General features: G+C 37.1%; 2 protein-coding genes across 2 annotated transcripts; both read left to right on the top strand.

Annotated features, from left to right (window-relative positions):
* Window positions 1-54: 54 nt before the first annotated feature.
* On the top strand, window positions 55-16,188 carry tlcd2 (TLC domain containing 2). The gene is made up of 4 exons (XM_056757572.1): window positions 55-639; window positions 922-1,004; window positions 3,461-3,543; window positions 13,720-16,188. Exons 1-4 carry the CDS (start codon window positions 461-463, stop codon window positions 14,101-14,103), a joined length of 729 nt encoding a protein of 242 aa, XP_056613550.1. The 5' UTR covers window positions 55-460; the 3' UTR covers window positions 14,104-16,188.
* Window positions 16,189-16,770: 582 nt separating this feature from the next.
* On the top strand, window positions 16,771-23,603 carry ccdc92ba (coiled-coil domain containing 92Ba). The gene is made up of 4 exons (XM_056757108.1): window positions 16,771-17,173; window positions 17,932-18,064; window positions 19,201-19,248; window positions 21,546-23,603. The coding sequence occupies exons 1-4, from the start codon at window positions 17,162-17,164 to the stop codon at window positions 22,226-22,228; spliced, it is 876 nt and encodes a 291-aa protein (XP_056613086.1). The 5' UTR covers window positions 16,771-17,161; the 3' UTR covers window positions 22,229-23,603.
* Window positions 23,604-24,299: the final 696 nt, after the last annotated feature.

The raw sequence follows: 24,299 nt of genomic DNA, 5'->3' as shown, positions 1-24,299 counted from the left end.
GGGGCGGGTCTAGATGTAAGGCTCAGAAGCACGAGTGGCTAGTCGCGCCTTACGATAATTGGGCGGGGATTCTGTTGTTTGGTAATAGTAAAAGGGAAAAGTTACACAAACATACATCGGGGTTTTGTAACGCATACGTTGCCTCCGGTTCCATTGCTGCCACTCGTTACTGTAATCCCAGCTTTCTGTGGACCGACCGAACCGAGCAGTGGAGCAAAATCGTTTTTTACATTTTCTACATACAACAATTCTGACATTTTGGTAGTAAAGGACGCTATCACCACGGGCGACGTAATCGTTGGCTGGACTAGTCTCAGATGAAAATGAAATAGGACAACCGGGATGTCGTTTTGCTAAAGTAAAAATATAAAGCGCATCTGTTTTATTCTCTAAAGGTCTAGACGCGCGCGCGAGACTCGGGTGCTTCTTCTATTGATTACGAAAGGCGCGCGCTGCAAACATGGAGTTGAATTCTGTGATTTTGACCACTGGAGCCTCCGTTGGATTTTTCAAATTCGTGAACTACGGGATCGGCAAACTACCTGTACCAGAGACAGCCAAGAGAAACAGCTGGAAATGGAAAAACATCTCTACGTCCTTTGTACACAGTCTCATAACTGGAGTGTGGTCTGTGCTTTGGTAAGTGACAGAATTCCCCCACATGTGCATGGGGGATACACACTCATCGCTTATATACTCATTTTTCTGTCGTCTTTATCAGATGCTTAATTATTTTATCGAAAGATCTTTGCAATGTGATCTTGATTAATGGATGTAGATTGATCTCACGTGCCTTTATATTTTTTTTATTCATAGACACATTTAACCCAATGCTTTCTATCGCTCATAGAAACGCTTGTTTGTCTTGGCACACAGCATCTTTATTGTATGCCATGCCCTGATATTACTTTCTCCTCCTAGTTTTTGCATACACCCCAAGATGGCTGAGGATTTGATAGAGACACACTCCGTTTTCTCACATGCCCTGGTATCAGTCTCGATCGGTGAGTAAAAAGCACTTTTGCATACAAAGCCTTACATTGTTATTTAAAATGCCCAGGGTTTGTGGAAGGACTCATGGTCACGAGTTACGAATAGACTCTGTTCATCAGTCATGTGCAGCAGTGTCAGTATTAACAGGTGTCTTTAAAGGGATACTCCACCCAAAAATGTCATCATTTAATCACCTTCAAAATCTGTATAAATTTCTTTATGATGAACACACAGAAAGATATTTGAAAGAATACGTATCACCAGACAGATTGTTTCCCCCATTGACTTTCAGTGGGAAAAAATACAATTGTAGTCAACAGTGCCCCATGATTGTTTGCTGTCCTACATTCTTCAAAATTTCTTATTTGTGCTCAACAGAAAAAAAAAGATAAAGTAATTGTTCCTACTGTGGGAGTCAATGGGGGGCAATATCTGTTTGGTTAAAAGAAGGTGAGTAAATGATGGAAATGACTTAATGTAGGTGATTCAACACAAATAAAACGAAATTGGATAATGGTCAGAACAGAGTGACCAAAACAATCGTTTTAATATTTTTTTTGTAGTGTGTACTGTGTATATTTAGTACATAATATGCCTTTAGGCTTATGCAAATCCCGCCTTCTTTCATTTGTTTGGCCACCTCAATTAGATTGATATTAACGAGCTTATTCAGAGTCCATATGAATTAACCTTCATCATATTTAGACATCCATGTAAACGAGGACATTATGCAAAAGAGGGTTATTACATAGATGACAACGAATTGGGACAAAAAGACCGCTCTACTACCCTTAACCTCACCATACACCTGCTTGCCATTTTCCAATATTTTCTTCATTTAGTTGAAAATAAATGCATGTATGATGTGGTCTTATGTGAAAGTAGTTTGGTTATAGGGGGATTCGATCTTTCACTCATATGTAGCATCAGTACTACTTATCAGTACACCTCACTAAGCCACAGAATCTTCTGGGTAAGTGGCGTTGCTTTTACACTCTCAATTTGTTTACGGAGAAGGCCCACTCACATTTGTCTCTTGTAGACGCGCAAAAGGCGCAAAATGAAAACAGTCCCTAAGTGATTCGTACACAGCATGTTAATATAACATTAAGGGCTTTACTGAAAACGTTTAGGATTTCAGCCCCCTTAGCCCACCCCAACCACTACATTTAAAAATATACAGACAAACCAAAAATTCAAAGCACTGTCGCCACATGACATCACATTAAAAAAATAACCTTCCTCTGAGTTATTAGTTTTATGTATGCATTTAATTTAGCAGTTATGTACATTTTTGCATTGCTCTTACCATTTCACTGTTGTGTAGTCTCGAATGTTTATTCCAACCTATAAGCAGTTCATTCCTATTTAAACTGCCAAATACCAGAGATATTTTAGATACTCAGAGGAGTCCCACATGCTTTTGGCAATAAAGTAGCTATAGCTACAGAATCAATGGGTGGCTTTATGATCCGTCCTAGGCACTAACCCCCATAAGTCACATGAATAATCATGAATGGACCTTTACTGTAGGCTTTTAATTCTACGATTCATGGTGTTTTTGCTGAACATGTATCTCAGTTTGAGCAAAACACTGATATCTATGTCAACTGCCAAAGTTGTTTAACTGTTAATGTTAGAGGGACAGTTCATCCAAACATAGAAATTCTGTCATTTACTCACCCTCCACATTTGTATAAATGTATTTGTTCTGATGAACACAAAGAAAGATGTTTGGAAGAATGCTTGTAACCAAACAGTTGTTGGCCACCATTGACTACCATAGAAGGAAAAATTACAGTGGTAGTCAATAGTGCTCCAGAACTGTTCTTTTCAAAATATCTTCTTTTGTGTTCAACAGAACAAAGAAAGTGATAAAGGCGTTTTTCCTACTATGGTAGTCAATGGTGACCAAGAACTGTTTGGTTACAAAATTCAAGTTCTATAGCGTGTTTTACGATTCTCATTGTATCAAACAGCTGTACAGAAAAACAGGTTAAACAAATACTAAATAAATAAAGATATAGCCCCAATAACTAGATAAAATAGAGAAAAGGAAATGAAAAAGTATTCCAAAGTATACATACTGCTGGCAGAAATAAATCATCCTCATGTGTTCAACAGCATCATGTAAACCTGTTGCTTTGTGCTGCTGCTTCCACCGATATAAAGTGAACTAAGCAAACAGTTGAAGCTAAATGGGAAATGGTGTGTATATTTAAATTGTCAATCAGTACATTAACATTAATGAGGTCATATATGTTATACTTCATTTGCTGTGTTGAACCTCCACCATTCTAAAGAGCTGTCTCCATGGATACCCTCATATTGGGAAATGGATATAAATAGCCCTCTTGAGCTGAGTCTTGGTAACCAACGTAATTGTTGACATGGTATCTGCTGCCCGAAAAACCTGTTGAAAAGCTAAGAGGTCCATTTTGTTAACAAATATCCTTTTGTGTTTCAGGGTATTTTATTTATGACTTCTTGGATATGGTTCTCAATCAGAAGATGGGTCAATCATGGGAGCTCCTTTTCCATCACGTAGTGGTAAGGAGACATATAACGTAGCACATACTTAAACCACCGGCATAGTTTTGCAAGCTGAAAAGACTGAGCCTTTGGCGCTTAACAGAAACACAATTCCAAAAGCAGTTTAGGTATTATTCACCTGTCTCTTGTCTACAAAACTACACAGACGAACACCTTTTAGGTGTATCCAAATAGTCAAACCTGTCTGACCGCCACGTCTTTGAGTGTCAGTGCCTCAGGTTAAAGGCTTTGAAATGTCTGTTGGAAAAAGGTCAGGTGATAACAAAAGTTAAGAGTAGGTGAAATAATCCAGATCATTAAAATAAACAAATAGTGATGAAGCTTTAGCACAGCCCTTTCAAACAAATGCAGTTCCTCGTACAGGTTATCATAACCAGTATTTGATGTTCTGTGTCACAGTAGAGTCGTACATCAATGTCATGCTCATCAGGTTTTCTGGGCCTCCGTTGATGATGGTAAATATGAACTGTAGAGCTGTGGTTCATCCCCAACAGTTTATCAAGGGAAAAGTGGCCAGCTTCATTCTGTGCTGCTGCTGTTCTTGTTATTCCCTCTTTTATTGGGGTCTCATTCACTGAAGTGGCTAAATAAAATGTGCTGCCAGATTACTAATGGCAGGGTGAGAAACTGTCAGACCATTTCCTCTACACTGTCAACCTTTTGGGCAAAACTTTAATAGAGTAAATTTTTGTTGAGTTATGCACAAACGTACAATGGAATGTGGCTTGGCAGCAAGTTCTAGTTTTGATCGAAGATGTGTGTTTTTTTTTTATGCTTAGCAGCTTAAAAGATTCATGGGTTCTTACCCCGCCTTCTTCCAGAAAGTTTGTAGTGTCTCCTTTTTAGAAATAAAATAAGGTTTTTCTGGCCTCCTTTTATGGAAAAATGTATCCTATACTAAATATAGTTTATCTAAAAATAAAGATTCTGCAGTACACAAAAGCAGAGATTGAATTATTATTTTATAAAATGAAAAAAGACACGGTGTGAACATTCTAACATCTCTTCTTGGGACCTATGCGGTGGAAAAAGATTGCATGCCATGCATAAACAACACAGGAATGACAATAAACCCTTAAGTCAATTCAACAGTTTCAGTATATATGATGTGAAGAGGGGGAAACAAAACTTTCTGTGTTATTCTTTGGCTTTTACTTTTGGGAATGCTGAAGTTTCCAGAAGGGGTTCTGGGAAAAGCATTAATCTAACCCAATAACATGTTTTCGTATTTGGACCACCTCAACTCTACTTCAAATCTCTTTAGCTTCACAGAGCAAATGTCTCTCATCCCTCGTTCACTTAACAGAATTGAGTTTTCAAATTAAAGCCGCCTGGTCTAAGAGGCAGACATTATCGGTACGTATTAGCAATTGTTCCAGACACACCCTGAATGCTCCTTAAAGCAGAGCAGTATCAGTGATTTATTTATCAGTGAAAAAATAAATAAACAGACTGTGCCGGGGGGCCTGATGGTTAGGCAGGTATAATCCCACATTGGCAGCGACAGAGCGACATGATCTCATTTATTTTAATGTTATTTTAGCAACATCCGGCAGCACAAGCGTCAGTGACTGTGCGCGACAGGAAGTGGCCATCTCTAGTGATTCAACAAAGTTGAGAATTGCACAACTTAATGCAAATAATGAGCGACTAGCAGTTTGAGCAAAGCAGTGGAACTCACGTTATCCGTCTCTCGTCTGTTACTGGAGTGTTTATTTAGGAACGCCTTCTAACACCCTCAAAGCAAGAGACTTGCGATACACAGTGACAGAATCGCTGGCGTTGTGTACACAGTTTAAGGGGTCATTGGTGGGCCATTTAATCTTAGAAACGAAACGTGTGGTGACTATTTTCTCAATGGGAGCTTTTGCTCAATGACTGATATGATCCTGTCAAATAGTTATGCGAGAGTTACATTGTCATGTTTATTTTTTAAAACCAGATAATCCAGCTCTGCTGTGGTAATCCAGTGACTTTCCTTGAAAGCTTTTAGTGCCATGGGTGGTAAGCAACTCAATTGTAATAAAACGCCCATGGAATTCCGAAAGAGAGGACGCCTATGAAGTTATTTGCTGATTCTTATGGACAACTTCAACATTTAATTCATAGTATTTTTCAAAACAAATACTTAAGCGATATAAAACTAGTGGGTCAAAGGTTACAAGCAAGCTTTGTTCTTTAAAGGAAGAGATTGAGGGGTAGTGGAGGTGGAATTAATGTGTTTGAGAGGGAAAGAATGTGTAAGTGAGGGAAACACTTGGCTCTACACTCCGGTGTATTTGCGGCTGGAGCCTTGCTTCTTTTTCTACATCTGTTCAGCATTTTACCCACATCTGGTCCACACATGTTCCACATGAGCTGCAGGACCCTATGGTAGAAACCCCCATAACAACAAGCCTCTACAGAATCTCCACTAAAACCTAAACCAAGAGCCCACTTACACTTTCTTATACAGACTCCTCCCATGTCACGAGAGATCCTCCATTTGTACACACACATCCACCACCCACACCATTTCGAAACAGCATTTTGTCTCATCCATAACAACCCACTTGTAAATAAGACTTCACTTTTCCTAGTAACAAAAACACATGACATTTATGTCCCTAGAACTGCCTAGCTTTTTTGAACTTCCTGGAAGATCTGCCTTTTGATAGCCTTACCTAATGCGTTTATTGTTGTTTCATAAGATTTCTTGAGGTCACAAAGGACATCGAGGTGAAGTTGACAGTGACGGATGGGATGAGGGTAGGAATGACGCAGACCTGGGAACACTTACAATCAGTGGTGTAGTCAAGTTTTTTGTAGTGAGTGTACTATGATCCAACCCAGTCTACTCACCGATCCCAGATCGACAACCCATGAGGACCACACCTATGTATAGAGTATGTCTATGTATGTGATCAAGAGCATTCTGAAAGATGTATTGCAAGAAAGATTTCAATAGTCTATAACAGATGGGGGGACTTGCTGGTTTTTTTCATCACTTTCTCTCAGCCAGTTAAGAGTTACATTTAGCCTGAGATGGTATACTGTTTGTATACAATCCCTAAAGCACAAGTTTTATCAGCTTGAAATTTTCAATACACAAAGTCCTGTATATAAACCCACCTTGCTAAATAATAGTATTCAAGTGGTTTCCATTAAAATGCCGCTATATTTCCAAAAAAAAATGTTCTGGGCATTAATGGGTGTTCTGTTGATTCCCATCTTATCTTTTGTGTTTTGGACAGGGTTCTATTATTTTTTCAGCAGGGCAACCAACACAATGTAAAGAATATCCTGTGAGAGTGTAATCTTTAGATTTTGACTGAATAAGGCCATGTCAAAGACTTCATATTGAGTAAATGGTTTAAATCAAACTCTGATGCTCGTCACAAATAACTCAATTTTAGCTTGGTTTTCACACATTGGATCACATTTATGAGTGCAAGTTACGCCTATTATTGACATTGATAGTAAACTATAATAATTTACAATGAACATTTGTGCAGTTTTACCCAGCACCCGTTGCACTTCTAGATTGCTGGCAGTGTTTCTAGCCTGACTTTCACAAGGCTGGCCAGGAGTTCTCATCTCTTATCATCTAAAACAATTATATACAGAGTAGTATAAGTTATCTCTCTTTTTCTCCCTCATTTATTGATTAACCATGATTACTAACGTTTGTGAAGTTGGCTAATTAGTTGGCAATTTAACATGCCAACAATTCCATGCATTTATGTTAATGATAACAGATATGCTCATTTTTTTAAAGAATATGCAGTGGTTTTAAAAGTGGGGGTGAGTTATCAGCAGAAAGTATAATACACCGGCAAACAGAGTTCAGAGAGGGACCCCGCGAACACCGTATCAAGAGCCTCGTCCGGGTCATCTTCTGTAACACCTGCTGCAGTGTCAACCTAAGCACCAGTAGAGTAATGACAGGAAGGCTTACAAAAACACTGAAATAACTTAGTTTAAATTGCTTGACTTTCATGATCTACTTTTGTTTCATAACCTTGGAAATCCTTGATCATTTCTAGTGGGTACACGGCATATACCTATGTATTATGTAGACAACACCACTGCCCACAATACCATAAAGGTTTTTGTGATGAAATAAGTAACAAATAAATTGATAAAAAATTGAGATTTGAACAATTTGATTGATTTGAACCAAAGGAATTCAAGTGTAAAATAGCCTGATATCAAAAATCAGTCCGACTGAAACGTAACAACAAGATACATTATGAGATATAAGGGTTTAAAATTTGATAAAAATATAATTGTAACTCTAAAAGTTTTGAATTGACTTGACATGATACCATGTACATTATTTTGGAGAATGTGTATACCTGATGCTGTTAGCGCTTTGTGTTAAAATCCATTTTCTCCTTTATCATAAAGTGGGTCTTAAGTACAGGCAGCATACTACACCAAAGATTTAAGCACAACCATGCAACCGGTTGCCATGGAAACTGTTTTGTGCATATGCATGATGCAGAGAACAGTGCTCAAATAATGAATGCTCGCATTTATCATTCATCGTTGGTGAGCATGGGGGGTAAACCCTGTTAAATGTAAATAAATACAGCTTGGTCTGTTTTAAATAGTTCGGCTCAGATTAAATGTTCAGTAGTGTGGGGGTGTGGTTTATTTTTAGCATAAAGTCTTGAAAGAATGTAGATGAGGCTTTGTTTGTATTGTCTTATGATCAAAGGATGTAAACCAAGATACACATGATGGAAAATATTACAAGAATATTTGACCAAAGCTGGAAATTTTGGCATTTTTTTCATGTTTATTTACATATTTAATTTATTTTATAAAGCTATAAGGAATTCTTTAGTGGGATTTCTAAGCTGTTTTTAATGCATGCAAAATGTGACGTTCAAGTTTATGAATACAGTTGTTACGAAGACTTCAGCAGTCTCATTTCTAGTGTAAACATAACATGGGTCATGTCGTTCTCATTTTTTTTTACTCTCCTTTATTAGTCTTTTCTGGATTTTTTCAAGTGTAGTTTTTGTGTCGATTTTTGAACTTTGTCCTGACGAAGCCTGGGTAAACATTTCCACCCTGCTTCTCTTTACCATTTATAAAATGTCAGGAAGGGACAAAAGAGTGCGGTGTCTCCTACACTCTCAATTTTCAATCTCTTTGCCATTTTACATTTTCTGCTTCTAATTCAGGAACTTTTCATGAACACAATGTATTTCATCAGCCAACTGAAGAGCTAACAGGGTTTTATTAAGCATAAGTGTGATTCTCATATTAAGGTCTAACTGGAATGTTTTCAGTTTGCTTTGTTAGCTTTCAACGCTGGTTGCGATGGAAGACATTTGATTCACGTATGATGTTTCGAAATATAAGATGTTTTGACCTAATCCCAGACATACTCAAGTCTACAAGTTTTTGTTTCTGTGGTGTCTCCACAACAATTTTAGTGGCTGGATAATTTGTAGTCATAGTGATATCGCACGTTTCTAGAAGAAAAATATTTTATTTCATAATGAGTTACTTCAGATATAGTATATAGATAACCATAACCATAAACACAAAACCTATTCATGTTTCTTTGTTCCATGACGCCGAAGCTTCACCACACCTCTTGAGTTCGATCAACGCCTTCATTTCGCATTTCAACATGCCTAAACCAGCTTCACCACCATCCCAGCCCAGATTCATTCTTTCTCTCAGCCCATCTGCTACTCCTCTGCCTCCAGTGTCTGTTTTTACTGCGATTGGAATCCGGAGGATGTTCTGTACAGTAACCGCAGTGCTCTGTTTGTTTATATTAAAACTACTTCAAGAAATACTTGACCTAGACATTATATGTCTTTTTTATTTACTCATCTCTGTTTTTATGCTTTTTCCTGTGTAACTGGAACTGCTCTTTTACTCATAATCTCCTCTTTTCTTAATTTTTTTTCATGCTGTTTATTGTAACCATGGCTTTCAAGCTTTGAAAAGGACAGTAAAACATACATGAATCATAGCAGTTCTTGTTTAAATATGACTCTTCTGAAGCCATGCAGGAGCTTTTTGTAAGGAACGGTTAGGATTAGGAAATTCACACGATCTTGCCCTTTTGTCATCATCAAATCTGAATTTGACATTAGAATGACGTGTCAGAGCTTTGGTGGAGTGGAATATTATAAATTCCTTACTTTTGCACGTGTTTGTGCGTGTGTGCTTCCGCATGCTTGCGCGTTTGTGTGCGCACGTGTGTGTTTGAATGCATCAGAGCATGTGTATCCTCACTGTTGTCCACCTGTCCACGCTCCTCTCGTGTGACCCTGAAGCATTGGCATCTCTTCTCTATTTCTAACTAAGACCGCAACAATCATCACAAACCGCACATTTGATCCTGCTGGTTTAAGTTGTCGAGTGAATTTCACCTGTAACCAGATGAACTGGTTTGAGAGGTATCTACCGCTCCCCCCAACCCCCCCCACCAATTGGAGTACCTAGGAGGAATATTTTAATCTCAAGCCAATTGCCAGTTCTTTGTCTCTAGGGTTTCTGTTTTCCATATAGAAAACACAGATCTTAGCTGTTATAATTTACCCCGTAGGGAAGTGTTAAGAAAACACAAATACCTGTATGGTTTTTATTCTTTGTATCTGTGTTTTTTCTCATTTTTGACCAACTGGCATAATAGTTTTTATCATTCCTAGGAAATCATGTTCCAGGGCCAGTTGCATAAATCTAGACGCTAAATTAAGACTGTCTTAACAACTATTCTCACAGCCTAGCAGTTAGTTAGGACTAATCTGTTTTACTTTTCATATTTAAGTAAGACCAATCTTCCTCTGTATGTAACTAACTTGAAGAAGTTATGGCCATTCTTGAAGACAAAACATTGCTGACAAACTTGTAAGACTAGTCTAAGCAGTTTATGCAACCGTCCTATCATGTAATGCTGTTGCAACTTGTTATGCATGCTTTTGTTGAAAATAAGTTTTGGTTGAAAACAACTAAATATTTAGGTGTGATCAGCACATGCGTTGTTTTATTATTACTCACTCCCATGTTTTGGCTTATAGAGCTTTGTGTGTGTGTTTTGTCTGTGTGAATAGGATTATATCAGCACGGCGGCAGACGGATCACAGGAATAAGCTTGCCTATGCAGATTGACTCTGATTTGTTGGCATGCATTAGGCCGGAATGGATTATTGTGCTTTTTATTCTGGCGGTGAGAATGCCAGAGGTGTGTGCCTCCTCTGTACAATCCAACCTAACCTCGCCCGACCAAAATGGGTTTGAGGTGGCTTTACAGCATCTGAGACAAAACAAGTTATATACTGTTATGCTATGCTACTTAAAGCAAAACAGCATTAAGTGATGTATATCACATTGGTCTGTTGCCGTCAATGATTACTATTTCTTTATCAAGAGTGAGAAGGAAGATATAGTATTTTATCTCTTTATTGTAGTTGCCATTCAAATATAACAAATCGAACAAGTGTTTGTTTTTGATGTCATTGACTTTGTGACACACCTATTTCACCTCAATAGAATGTCTTTAAAGTTAAAATTCCACTTTTGTTAGCAGAGGAACATATATGTGTGCTTTAATGGCTGTTAAATGCATACAAAGTACACCTCATATATACTGGAGAGATTCTCCCAGCCTTATCTGACTTTTATGATGTTCTTTGTGGTGGTTTGAATTACATAGGATGTGTCAAGGAGGAACAGGGCTTCAGAAAGATAACAGGCGTAATTGTGATGTTGACCCAGGTCAAAGCTTGTGTAAGGAGCTCTGTTGACCTCAACAGGAGTAAGAGCTAAGGTCATCATCTTTTCTTTTGTAACACCAAGGTGACGCAAACCTTTATCATCCGGTCCCTGCAATCAGAGGAGATCGGTAAAGATTGTGCACAAATCATATTAACATAGCTAGCGATCCCATTAAACTAAGCTGTTATTTATTTTAGTTTGATTGCTTTTAAATAAAGTTACAAATGTTTTTATTCGACAACTATTTTCGACAGTCTGTGGGCAGGACTTTTGTTAGCTGTTTTAAAGCAAGACCCATATGGCTGGAGGGTTTGTAATACTTAGTTTTGGTGCAGTCCTCAAACATATGTGATGCTGTGTTTTTGTAAAGAGGAATGTGTTTAGACAATTTAACACTTCCATACATTACATGGCAGCTTGAAACGCATACTAATGGCACACCAAGAGACTGTCTGGAGAAGAGCTCAGGCTGTGCTGTAACCAGAGGGTTGTGTTGATGTGAACTACTGTGACATTGCTGACCATAAAGATTAAAGGCTTCACTATAAATAATGATTATTCAACAGACTAAGTTGTACAATTTCAGCCAAGGTCTATCTTATTCATGGCTGAATTCATTTTAAAACCGTGTTAGCGCATGAAAAAGTGCAGTTTTCCAAATTTATGGACATCGAAAATAATGTAAATTTGGTGGTGTAAGTTCTTTGCAAGAGAGACCTACTAAAATCACAGTTGAGGCACTAGGTGTTTTTTCATCAAATTGATGGCAAATATCTAGAAATATCTGTCAGTGATTTAAAATGTGATACTTTTACTTATCTTTTGGGACCAGGCATGCTTAATGTGCAGAGGACTGATGTTGCTAACGCGGCCAATGAGTTTGTCTTATAGGAGTTATACAAGAAACAATACTGGCTTATTGTACCCACACCTTTGTCCTCAACGTATCATAGCAGACACTTGCGTAAAACACTGGAGAATAGGTAAAATATTTGATAGATATCGAGATATTGTTATTTACTTATTTTGTGGTTTTACTGTTTATCACTTGTTTATACTGCTACAATTACTGCAAGGCTTAATAAAACTACGAGATTTAGACCAATGTGCGTTCATGATAGACACAGGCTGCCACCTAGTGGATGTTAACGAAATAAGACTCAGTTTCACTGAAGCTAAATTTTTTATATAATTGAACGTACAATCTTATGATCTTTAATGAAAAGGTACTTCAGATAATGCTTAAGACAACAAAACTCTATTGGTATAAGTATATGTCTTGAGTACAGCTACTAGTAGAGTAGTCCAGATCTTGAGCAGTATTAAAGTCAACACATTGGGATCACTATGGCTATTGTCATGCTGGCTTAAGACTGGACAAACAGGCTTTGTGTTTCTGTCCTTAGTCACTTCTGTTGTTATTAGATGCTACAGAAGATGCATTCAAGTGTTTTTGCACATTTTCATTGGAAAGGATGAGTTGTCTCTGGAATTAAATGGCATAAGAACACATAGCCTGTTTATAGAGCTTTATTAGCTTATTTAGGACTAACCATTTATGCATTATTTAAAAGCTATTAGTGTAGCGATTACAATAACAACAAATCCTATTATAGTGTTATTCATATTATTATAATATATAATGAGGACTCGGTATTGTTGGAATTGTATTGTTTCTAATTCTGCTTATTGATTACAATCCTTATTAATGGTTTGCAAAAATATATATATTTATAAACACTGTTTTGTGTATAAACACATAGCAACCATGTTTTGTTAGATTTAATACATAATGAAACTGTGGTAAATTTATGGTTACTTTGCTTTACTATAAAAACCATAGTTAAAATATATGGTTATAGTAAAATATATTTTCTTTTTATAAGGGAGATATTGTCAGATCACAAGTTAACACATGCACATTTCTGTAAGTGTGTAACAGGAATTGATGAGAGGAATTAAAATTAATATTTTCTATTAAGAACCTTTTGATTCTGATTCCAGAATTGGAATTTATTTTCGATTCCCAACCAATACTACATATAATATCATTATTTTATTTTATATTTATTTAATAATGTTTTATAATTTTTTGTCTATGTGCTCACACATAGTTGATCAGTTAGCATTGCTACCAGACATTTAAAAACTATAGAAATTAAAATGCGGTCAATTGTTCAATGTAAAACGAAAAATCTTCAAAAAAAATTTATACTGTCCTCCAAACTAAGATGTGGCTTTTTTGATGTGCAGAAAACAGAACAGTGACAATGCTCCTCAAATAAATCTAAAAATAAATATTTTTAGTCCAATACAAGCACATCATAATTCTAAAACAACAAAGGGTCTAAAAATACACTTGAAAAGATAACAAACTATTGATAAAGGTGCAGGTTTTTCACTTGCAGAAGCTTTGTCATAAGAGAAGTCTCAATCTTTTTACAGGTGATCACATGTTTCGGGATCTCAGTGCTGAGCTGTCGGTACGTGGGCTTCGCTGTCGTGGCGCTGCTGGTGGAGATCAATTCTGTCTTTCTGCACCTCAGGCAAGTGCTCCGCATGGCCAGCCTGGCCAAAAGTACATTCTACCGTGTGAACAGCATGATTAACTTAGGCACCTACGTGGTGTTTCGCATCAACACTTTGGCCTGGATGACCCGCTGGCTGGTGGTGAACCGTGATCACATCCCCCTGATCAGCTACACCATCGGGAGTGTGGGTTTGGCCATCATGACTCTCATGAACATTGTGCTGTTTTACCGGCTGATGAGAAGCGACTTTATGAAATCCAGCCGAGAGATGGAAGTGAAGAAAGAAAAGGAGATGTAGAGAGAGGAATCTTCAACTACTCCCACTAGCTCGAACCAAATCTGCTTCATTGATACCCTTCCTTTGGGTTTACCGTGTCTGATTGGACAGACGTCCATCATTTTATATGGTTCGATTTTTTTATATATCGTTATCAGCCTGCTGAGCTTCTAATATTTACAAGATCAAAAGTTGTTGCCATTATGCCTCCATGTAGACCTCAAGCTGTGCTATGACATTTTATGATGGCTGTTGTCACGGGTTTACAGACGTCTAAACAGATAATGCATTTACACATGCTCAAAATTATTCATGCATGATTTCTACAGCAACTCAAAAGACTGTAAGGTCGTCGGTTTTACACATATTAAGCTTGTTAGTTGAAAGGAACTGGATTTACTTTACAAAGCCTTTATTGATATCACATCATATGCTAATGCTGGTCTAACCCAATTTATGATACCTTCTATAAATAGATATAGATATATAAAAATAAGCAAAAAATAAGATGGAATTGGACAGGATTATAAAACATAAAAAATATATATGTAATATATATTTATCCAAGGGTATTTTGTAAAAGACCATATATTGGTATATTTATTAAAAATAGCACTGAAGATGTGTTGTCTGGCCTCATTACACATACAACACCTGCTACCTCAAGGGCTTGAAGTGTGGAGCTTGTTTTTATTACTGACTAGGAAATAATTCAGTTAAATGCAGTGACCATGTACAGAAAGAACCCAACGTTCAGTAGCGTATGACAAAATGGACAACATCATTTTGGGTTAATATGCTCCTCTTTAAGTGATCTAAATCTCAATGCTGGAGTCATCGGGATCATCAGAATTAAAAACACTCCTACTCATATGTGCTATAACTAAACAACATGTTTTAAGAGTTTAGAAAGCTTCAGCCCAGCTTGAGAGGCAAAGAACTGTCATTGCAGAAGTCATGCCTGTAGGTGGCACTACACACACAACAGTGACCTCATCAATTTGAGAGATTAATCTACATTGAAGGCAACAGCTACAGTATCAGCTAAATCACTTAAAATGTGCAGAATGTTTTTAATAAAGCTTTGCAGTTTGTTTCTTTTTATTTTTGTACTTTTGTAATTTATTTGAATTTATTGTCATTGATTAGTCTAGTTATTGTGGTTCAACAGATAGTGCAAAAAGATATTTCCTCTTTAAAACACAGTAAGAAATAACAGAACACTGTATTGTGCTGAATTATGCTGTGATTTTGTTGGTGGTAAAAAAAATTGCCCGATCCAGATTATGATTTGAATATGCCTGGTTCCATTGAGGTTGTAGACTGAAGTTTGATCCATCTTTGATTGGGTAAGTGTGGCTTCTCTGTGAAGTGAGATAAACTGTAATCCCATGTAGCATTACCAACTTGTGCCACAAAGCTATTTCTCTCATAGCACCAACGTTTATTCATGTTGTTTAATTCAGCTCATCTTAATATTATTACAAATTGAAGGATTGTTACCCAAGGAGTTAAAAAAACGCATTTTAAATAAATAAAATATAAAGAAACCTGATGAGTAAAGAATAGCAAGTAAAAGTGCTGAATAAAGGTTTGCACTGAATCACAGTTGGTTACTATCGGCAGCTTTGTATTGAAATTTTGTGCTTTATGAAATAGCAGGAATCGTATGTGTTATTGTAGAAAACCATTTGACAGCTTTGCAGGACTATTTCAGTAATGGGTTTTCCTTGACTCAGTGTGTTGTGTTTGGTGGATGATGTCGTGGACAAGAATTTGTCAAAATGTGTCAAAAGCCCCATATGATTAAAACTTTGGTTATCGTAATAAAACATAATTAATGAAAGAATAAAAACGCATTTCCATACCCACATTAAAATTTTTATATATTTTAGTTTTCTTTATCTGTTTTTCTTAATTAGACTAATTTTACTGTCTGTTTCACACAATCGTGTTTAAATGTAAATATTAATGCTTTTATTTTTGTTTGGACGAATTATTGTTTTGTAATTAATATTGAATATGTGACCTATATAGCTGTGGCTATATGACCTTTATATTGTCAATTGAAATTGAAATAATGGAAATAAAATGTTGTTAACAGATGCTTATTTGTGGTTTTCCATTTACAAGATGAAAAATGTCTAAACTGTATCTTACATTAAAATAGACATTTCATATCCTTTGTCGGTTACATTTTGTTTAAAAAATGGCCAACTGTTTGTCAGATGAATGTATGTTTTCATGAAGAATGCTCCCTCCTAAGCCAGACCAATTTGGTTTTAATAAGAAGTCAAAATGTTCTTTGTGAACCAATGCATATTTAAAAAAAGTAACAACAAATGGTTTGACTCAAAGCTTTTTTAGATATAGTTCACCTATAAATACTGTCATCATTTATTCACCCTCGTGGTGTTCAAACCTGTATATGACTCTTTTCTTCCTTGGAACAAAGAAGATATTTTGATAAATGTCCATACAAATTTGTTATTGTAATATATATATATTTTTTTGACGAGGCTGAATTCAAGATGTTCATTTTTGGGTATATCGGTTTAAGGAACAAATAATGAGATTAACAATGTGTGACATTCTCCTAATTATTCAGCATTTTCATGAATGCATTAAACTGGGCGGTGCAATGCGTCGGTAAAGAGCATCCCTGTTTCCTCCACCAGTCGCCTCGTCGCGCATCGCGCGCCCGTGCTGCTGTCATCACGCGTGTTCCGGTCACGATGCTGATGATGCTCTTCTGTATCTTCACAAGACGCAGAGCACACGAGGATGATGCTGCTGCCAGCACAACGGCGGAATACTCGCTTTAATCGAAAGTGAAATTGACGGACTATAACAGTGGATGCCGTCCATTGCCAAGATTGATTATTTTTACTTTTTCTCAAACCTCCGCAGTTATTCTGGGATAAATCCTTTCCTCGGTTCTTCCTTTAAGATATGTATCGATCTTCTTAAAAGATGTCGTCATCCTATATGTTCAGCCGGGGTCCGATCGTTGAAGGGCAGAGATGAGAAATGGTGAAATCTCACGTTTATTGCTTGGATATTAATATAAGCTCCACTAATGGAGAATACGGTGAGTACAGTATGTCTTATTTGCGCTGTGTTTACCTGATGATATTATTGGGATCGGGTTTACATGAGAAAGTGTCACAAGGTAGTTTTGTATTATGTATCTGTTGGCAGTCGAAATTCAATTTCTATCAACCTTGGTGCAGTTCTATGTGTATAAGTTAGGTTTATTTATTGAAGATCAAAAGCTTAGCGGTTGCTCACTTCAAGTGCTACAATGTAATAAAAACGCTCACTTCAGGTGCTTTGTAGCCTAATAAAAACGCACATAAATTGGTTTGGTCAATATTTTGATATTAATGGTAATGATGGTTTTATATAATTTAACCGGGGGCTTGTTGTCACACTTTTCAGTTTCTTTCTTGATTTTTTTTCTGAAGTTTATTTCTGAAAAGTCTTGCCTATGATGACAACGACAACAAACACATTTCTATTGTTATCAGTGAGGGAATACATCAACGAGTTAAAGTGTAATACTGTAAAGATGTATAATGTTACAATATCAAATCATTGTTTTCGTTACAAATTGTACTTCATTTATTTAAAAATGTCCTTGTTCTGGGAACACTCTGCAACTTTTGAGTTAAAATCTACTTTTGTTATATATAAGTCGACCCTTATACCTGGTCCATTGTGGATTTATTGGCTTCATTTTGGAATTTTGACTCTACATCCCTTGAAATAACCCCGTGTGACAATAGCTCCCACCTCCTTATATACAGTTAACTGTATTGTATAGGCTGTGTGTGTGTTTTGGTGAAGGGGTCACAGATGGTGTCGCTGGAGCAGCAGGTGGAGAGTGTGGAGAGGAGCATTGTGTTTCTGAGACAGGAGCAGCTTACCATGCTGCATGGACTACACTTGGAGATTCTGTCTCTCCAGAAACGCTGTACAGGTGTGTATCATGACAACCTTACTCCACATACCCCAAGGACCTTTACTGTTTTTTCACAAATGTAATTACTGGGCTGTATAGTGTCATTTCTACAAAATAGAATTCTGAGAGACGCATATGAGTAATTTGTGTTAAGCTTGAAAGCTTGCTGAAGAGAAAATAAAGTAGAGTGGGAGAGAACCGTCACCTTGGTCACTATTTTAGGTTGTCCTGTATTTATGAGTATGAGCTACATTTCAGGATCTAACATAAAGGAAGATGTCTGTATTGCCACACTCTGTTCACTCATTACAGTTAGTATTACATATAAATCATCATAACCACAGTGAAACTTTCAAAAATGTCAATGTTGGCTTTCGTTCTAATTATACTGTAATTTTACCTTTCTCTCTCCTGTGCAAAATAAAAGAGGGCTGTGTTTCTCTCTTTGATAGCACAGAGAGAACCACGGGTCAATAGCTTCCTGCCAGAGCGGGGGTTGTGTTCGCCTTCTCAGTATTATAGTACATGGTCTTTATACATGGGTATTTCTGTGGATGTGCTGAACCAGCTATAGGGCACAAAAGGCAGAACACTGCATAATGATTTCTTTGCTTTCCTGCACTTTAACATTGTCCACTGGACAGTATGGGCCTTTCTTTTTCTGCCCTTTATTATAACAGTAAGAGGGATTTGTAATGTCATCCAATAAACTTTAAAGAAAATGTAAATTATGTTCCAAATCTTTATAAATGTCTTTGTTCTGATGAACACAGAGAGAGATATTTGGAAAAATGCTTGTAATCTAACAGCTCTTGCCCACCATTGACTACCAGAAGGAAACATTGCTTTGTAAATTTCTTTGTTCTGTTGAACAAAAAAGAAGACATTTTAAAGAATGTAGAAAAGCAAACAGTTCTGGGGCACTTTTGACTATTGTATTTTTTTCTACTATGGTTGTAAGTAGTGGCCATGAACTGTTTTGGTTAAAAGCATTCTTCCAAATATCTTTCTCTGCGTTCATCGGAACAAAGAAATTTAGCTAAGGGTTGAGCAAATGATGACAGAATTTTCATTTTTGGATGATGGATGAACTGTCACTTAAAGGTGAATACTTGGAAAACATGGATAATCACAGTCTGTCTATCTGTTTACAGAGCTTACACAAGAACTGAACATGAAGCCACCAGGCAGGAGTGAAGCAGGTGAACACCCTCACACATTTACAGTTATGTTGCACTTATGTTGCTCATGTCTTTTACATTTACTTGTCCCATTTTTATATAGCGACAAGAATAACATTTAAAGACCTACTTCGTCAAAAATGTCAGAACACAAAAGATATTTTGAAGAACGTGACCAAACAACACTTGCCCCCATTAATAAATATTGGACACAAAACTCCTGAGACATTTCTCTAAGTATCTTCTTTCATGTTCCATAGAAGATAAAGTTATATACAGGTTTTGAACAATATAAATTATGCAATAATTTTTATTTGGGGGTAAACTATCTCTTTAATGTAACCACTGAGTATATAAATATCATGCAATGGAAGTGTTTATGTTGATATCTAGATCTAGTTCTGACTGGCAGTTTGACAATTGTGAAAACATAAAGTTGATTGAGATTATGTACTCAGCATTTGTTAATTTTATTTTTCACATTTCACGTGTTAAGCAGAAGACTTCCGCATCTCTGCAGGTCATATCTCTATCCACCCCAGCACAGCATCAGCCTGCCACAGATTGATCGACCCTGTTTTTTTCTCTTGCTGTGCAGTCCCGGTGGGGGTGTACAGTTACCGCTTGTTTTTCAGTTTTATGCTGAGACAAAGTTGGGCAAGAGAAAGCGATAATCAGCTGAAGATAGCAGAGAATAGAAAATAAAAAAGAGATTTACTAGTTGTTATGTAATATACATTTTTGGTAAAATTATTAGTCTGAGATAAACTAACAGTATGTTTTATCAGTATGTTTCATCTAAAAAACCAGTGAGAAACAACAGTCTTGTTTTTTATAAGCATATTGCTGGTACAATGCTCTTTATATTTCTTTAAGGTTAACACTCCCTATCTGCACACAAGACATTTAGATTGTTGTCAAAATCTTAGTTTCATTAAATGCTCAAATAAGAGTCAGAGAAAGCAAAGAATGAAAATAATGGAGAGATCAGATTTTAGCATCAGATAACCCACCATTTTCTAGTCTCACACTATGAGCACATCTTGTTTTTCGTGCTATGGGCGACTGATAAACGGAAGAAGTGTGGTATACGATGAGAAAATAAAGATAGGAGAAAATCAGCATGAGGTCATCAAGTTCATGACTCAGGTGTAGAATGTCTGACTCTGCTCCTCTAACTCATTTTTAGTCTACTTAGCCTATCTCTTGACCGAGACGCTTTAGGCGATTGTGAAGATAATGACACACGAAAAACGCCATGGACTGGAAAAATACATTAAATCCCTCATTTGTTTGATTGTAATTAAATGGCATGCCATTTGCCAGCTGTTCATCCCGTTTTCTGATGATCTTATAGTGCACAGCAATAATCTACCCATCACAATAATATGATATATATAGGGAAGGAACGAGGTGCTTAATTATTTTTCCGCAGATATTTGTCTGAAAAGTTTGAATCCAACCATATTCTTCCAACAGAACCAATATTGGTTTTGTCGTTTACAGTAATGTGTATTTAAATAGAAAATGTACATATATTAAAATTGTACTCATGCCATTTCTAACATAATACAATATTTATTTTCTATTAATTATTTTGTGGAAACGTGTACCAGAGGTTGCATGACATGCATTTTTATCTGCATTACTTGTTCTGTGCATTGCGGGCACTATAATGGAGAAGACTCTGGGAGGTCTTGTCCCAGACATTTAATGGTGTCTGATAACCCTGAACAGATGGCACACCCTGCCAGTAGCCAGACCAGAGTTGAGATTAGTTCCTGTGGATTTGCTCAATGAATCTGTAATCCATTGGCACAGAACAGCCTTTTGTCTGCTTTCCTAACTCACCTTTAGAACCATAATTTTATGGTTTTCACAGATGGGGCTTGTTCGGTGTCTGCAGTTTAAAGTGATAGTTCAACCAAAAATACAAATTCTGTCATCCTTTACTCACCCTCATGTCAATTCAAGCTTGTATGACTACTATCTTCTGCAAACCACAAAAGAAGATATTTTTAAGAATGTTATTGACCTATTTACTTGCATTGGTTTGTGTCCATACAATAGAAGTCAATGGGTAACGTCATTGTTCGGTTACCAATGTTCTTCAAATTATCTTCTTTTGTGTTCTCTGCAAAATAAATAAAGTCAAACAGATTTGAAATGACAAGAGGGCAAGTATATGATAACAGACTTATCCTTTTTGAGTGAACTGTCCCCTTAAGAGACTCTGATGATGTGCCACGTGTTGCTTTCAGCTAATGGATCATAAAGCGTTTTATTATAATGGCTATTTCTGTCTGTGTGTGTTTCAGACGTGCAGGAGGAAGAGGAGCTGCTGAAAGCACATTGTTCACAGGTTGAAGAACGTCTCCAGGAACAGCAGGAAGTGCAGAGCGAGTTGCGATGGGAGCTCAGCCAGAAGACGGTTCTGGTGGGCACCCTACGTGCCAGTCTGAAGGACAAGGAGCGTCGCTTCCTGGATGAGCTGAAAAATCGCAGTCACAGGACCACCGCGCTCAACACCGAGCTGCAGAAGCAGACGGAGACGGCTGCGTATCTTTCCTTCCAGCTGCATTCTGCAAAGCAGGAACTGCAGCAGCAAAAGCTGCAGCAGCGAAGGAGGCAGGCCCCGCCCGCAGCCGAAAAGCCTCCCATCCACCCTCTGCCCCAAGACAGATCCAGCAGCACGACTGTGGTTAAACCCAAGCGGCGGAGCTCGAGCCGGCCTACTTCACACCTCCGCACCGAGCGCGCCAGGGAGTGTGTGCCACGCGAGAGGGTGACGGGCCCGGAGGAGCCCATGGCCATGCCTGACCCTGCCCTTTTCCTCTACCCCTACAGACACAGAATGCGGCCCCGCCCACCGTATAGACATGCCCTGCAGGAAGTGGAAGGAGGGGAGGAGTCAGACCAGCTTGATCAGGGGGCTTCAGTGAGCAGACTGGCGACGACAGTAGCTAAAGCCACCGCGACTACAGAGAGCAATGCTGAATGAGTTTTTGTATGATTCACCTCAACAACGACCTGCTTGTTTTTATATTTACCCCTGAATTGCACCTTGAGAGATCCTTGCTTTCTTTATGACAAAAATATTTATATTTGCGAAACAGTTTTTTTTTGCACATGCATTTATGAACAATCTGTGGAGAGATTTACGTTCACATTACCGTCGAATGAGAATCGACTCATTCGCATTTTCGTAACCGGGTCCCTGATACCCCCAATACATAAACATAAGATGGTGTCCTTGTTAACTCAGTACTGCTGGTTTTTTTCAATCTATGCCATTTTTTTGGATTGCTCATCTCCGCTATTTGCCAGGTTTGCTGAATGATCTGTTGTCTGCCTAGTGTGACCACAAGTGCACTCTTCCAGCCTTCCAGATGTAGTGGGGATTTTGTCCCATAAACACTCCTTCATGGTTCAGTTAAGTAGTAGTATCTTGTATGAATGCTGGTGATCCAAAGGACATACAACCTGAATAATTTGCTTAAGTGCTTTATCTGGTGTAGTGTATGTACACAGACTGTGTTTATATGTAAGCTTGTTGATTAGAAGAGTGTGGGCTCAAGGGTCAACGTACCATTGTTCTGCCATCAAATGAGCTATAGCGATGCCCAAAGGACTGATTCATTTTATGCTGCTTAACACACAGTCACTTACTCACATGTTTTAGCCTGGTGTTGCAGATAACATGATTGCATATATCCTTCTTGACCATTAAAATACACTAATAGTCACCCCCACACACTAAATTATATAAATACCTCAGGTTATGCCGTTTTTATTAACTGAGAGTCAAAAACAAATTCAGAGACAGTGTTCCTGTATTTCTTGCTGTCTGGCTGTGGTGTGTAACTTGTCTACCACATAATGTAGTGGAAACATATTTACACTTGTAGATTTCTATAAGTTTGCGTTAAATGTTGAATATAGAGTAGAGAAAAATCCAAATAACAAAACCATCCTCTTGATATAAAAAAAAGCTTGTATTTGAATGCATTTTCCTAGTAAGCTAACATTTTATCTAATTTGGAGCCCTACAAAGTGATGTCTGCTTCCCTCAGGGACTGACAAACTTAATTTTGTAAATGTATATGTATGCCTGACACTATTTAAAAGGCCTATAACCACTTTTTTGTATTATACCAGTGAAGAGATTTTAGGACTGTAAGCTAAACTGTGAGATACTATGACATTGTCTAGTCACATCCACTAGTTAAGATAGATGTTGTTCATTTGTAATTGAATTGTCTTATTGTTAGGTTGTTAATAATACCATTGCGATGATCGTTAGATGTTTCTTAGAAAGAGATAAGCAATACTGCCTAACATGATTACTTCCATATAATCATATTTGAAACATACATTGCAGTAAAATTAGCATTTTTTGTATAGTTTATTTTCAAGTTTTCCTGTTTTTATGTTGTTTTAGTTTCACTTACTTATTTTCAAATGTGGAATAACCAGTCTTCCCTTTTACCAATAGGTAGAACAATTTGACTATAATAATTGTATCTAAGGAAGTTAAAAACAGATTTTCATGGCAAGTACAGTATATGTTCATGTTTGGCCAATACCAGACATCAATGTCCTGTTTCACAGACATCTGGAAATTCTTGAAATGTAGACAATAATTTAAAACCGAGTATACACACATGCAACAATGTCGCAATAAATAATTCACTGTTTACTCTACAACATTTAATTAAAAGGGTGACAACCTTTAGTTATATTGTCTTGATTTCAATCATTATTAGAAATTGATGTTGCAAATGTCTTATATGCTACAAATGTTTCCGTTGTTTTGAAAATCGATTTTTCAAGTCATACAGAGGAAGGAATACATTTTTGTAAGATTAAAATGAGCAGGCTTCACTTATTTAAATAATTGTCTTAATAATAATAATAATATTTATATATACATTCATCAATAGTATGTTCAGTAACTTGATAGTTTAGTAGCTTTAATAATTTTTTATCGAGAAGTGTTTGTATTACAATTCTAGGAATGTAGATCAAAGGTTATGAGTACAGATTTCATCTTTATCATCAGTAAGATTTAT

The sequence above is a fragment of the Triplophysa dalaica genome, chromosome 9 (assembly GCF_015846415.1).
Source record: "Triplophysa dalaica isolate WHDGS20190420 chromosome 9, ASM1584641v1, whole genome shotgun sequence".
Classification (NCBI taxonomy): Eukaryota; Metazoa; Chordata; class Actinopteri; order Cypriniformes; family Nemacheilidae; genus Triplophysa; species Triplophysa dalaica.
This window is presented reverse-complemented; position numbering and strand designations above follow the sequence as displayed.

Bases quoted from the DNA above. Each gene is read 5' to 3' on its own strand.
- ccdc92ba (XM_056757108.1), top strand. The intron at 18,065-19,200 runs GTGTGTATCATG...ATCTGTTTACAG, and splicing joins TCTCCAGAAACGCTGTACAG to AGCTTACACAAGAACTGAAC. The intron at 19,249-21,545 runs GTGAACACCCTC...TGTGTGTTTCAG, and splicing joins ACCAGGCAGGAGTGAAGCAG to ACGTGCAGGAGGAAGAGGAG.
- tlcd2 (XM_056757572.1), top strand. From the start codon at position 461: ATGGAGTTGAATTCTGTGATTTTGACCACTGGAGCCTCCGTTGGATTT. The intron at 640-921 runs GTAAGTGACAGA...TTCTCCTCCTAG, and splicing joins GGAGTGTGGTCTGTGCTTTG to TTTTTGCATACACCCCAAGA. The intron at 1,005-3,460 runs GTGAGTAAAAAG...TTTGTGTTTCAG, and splicing joins CCTGGTATCAGTCTCGATCG to GGTATTTTATTTATGACTTC.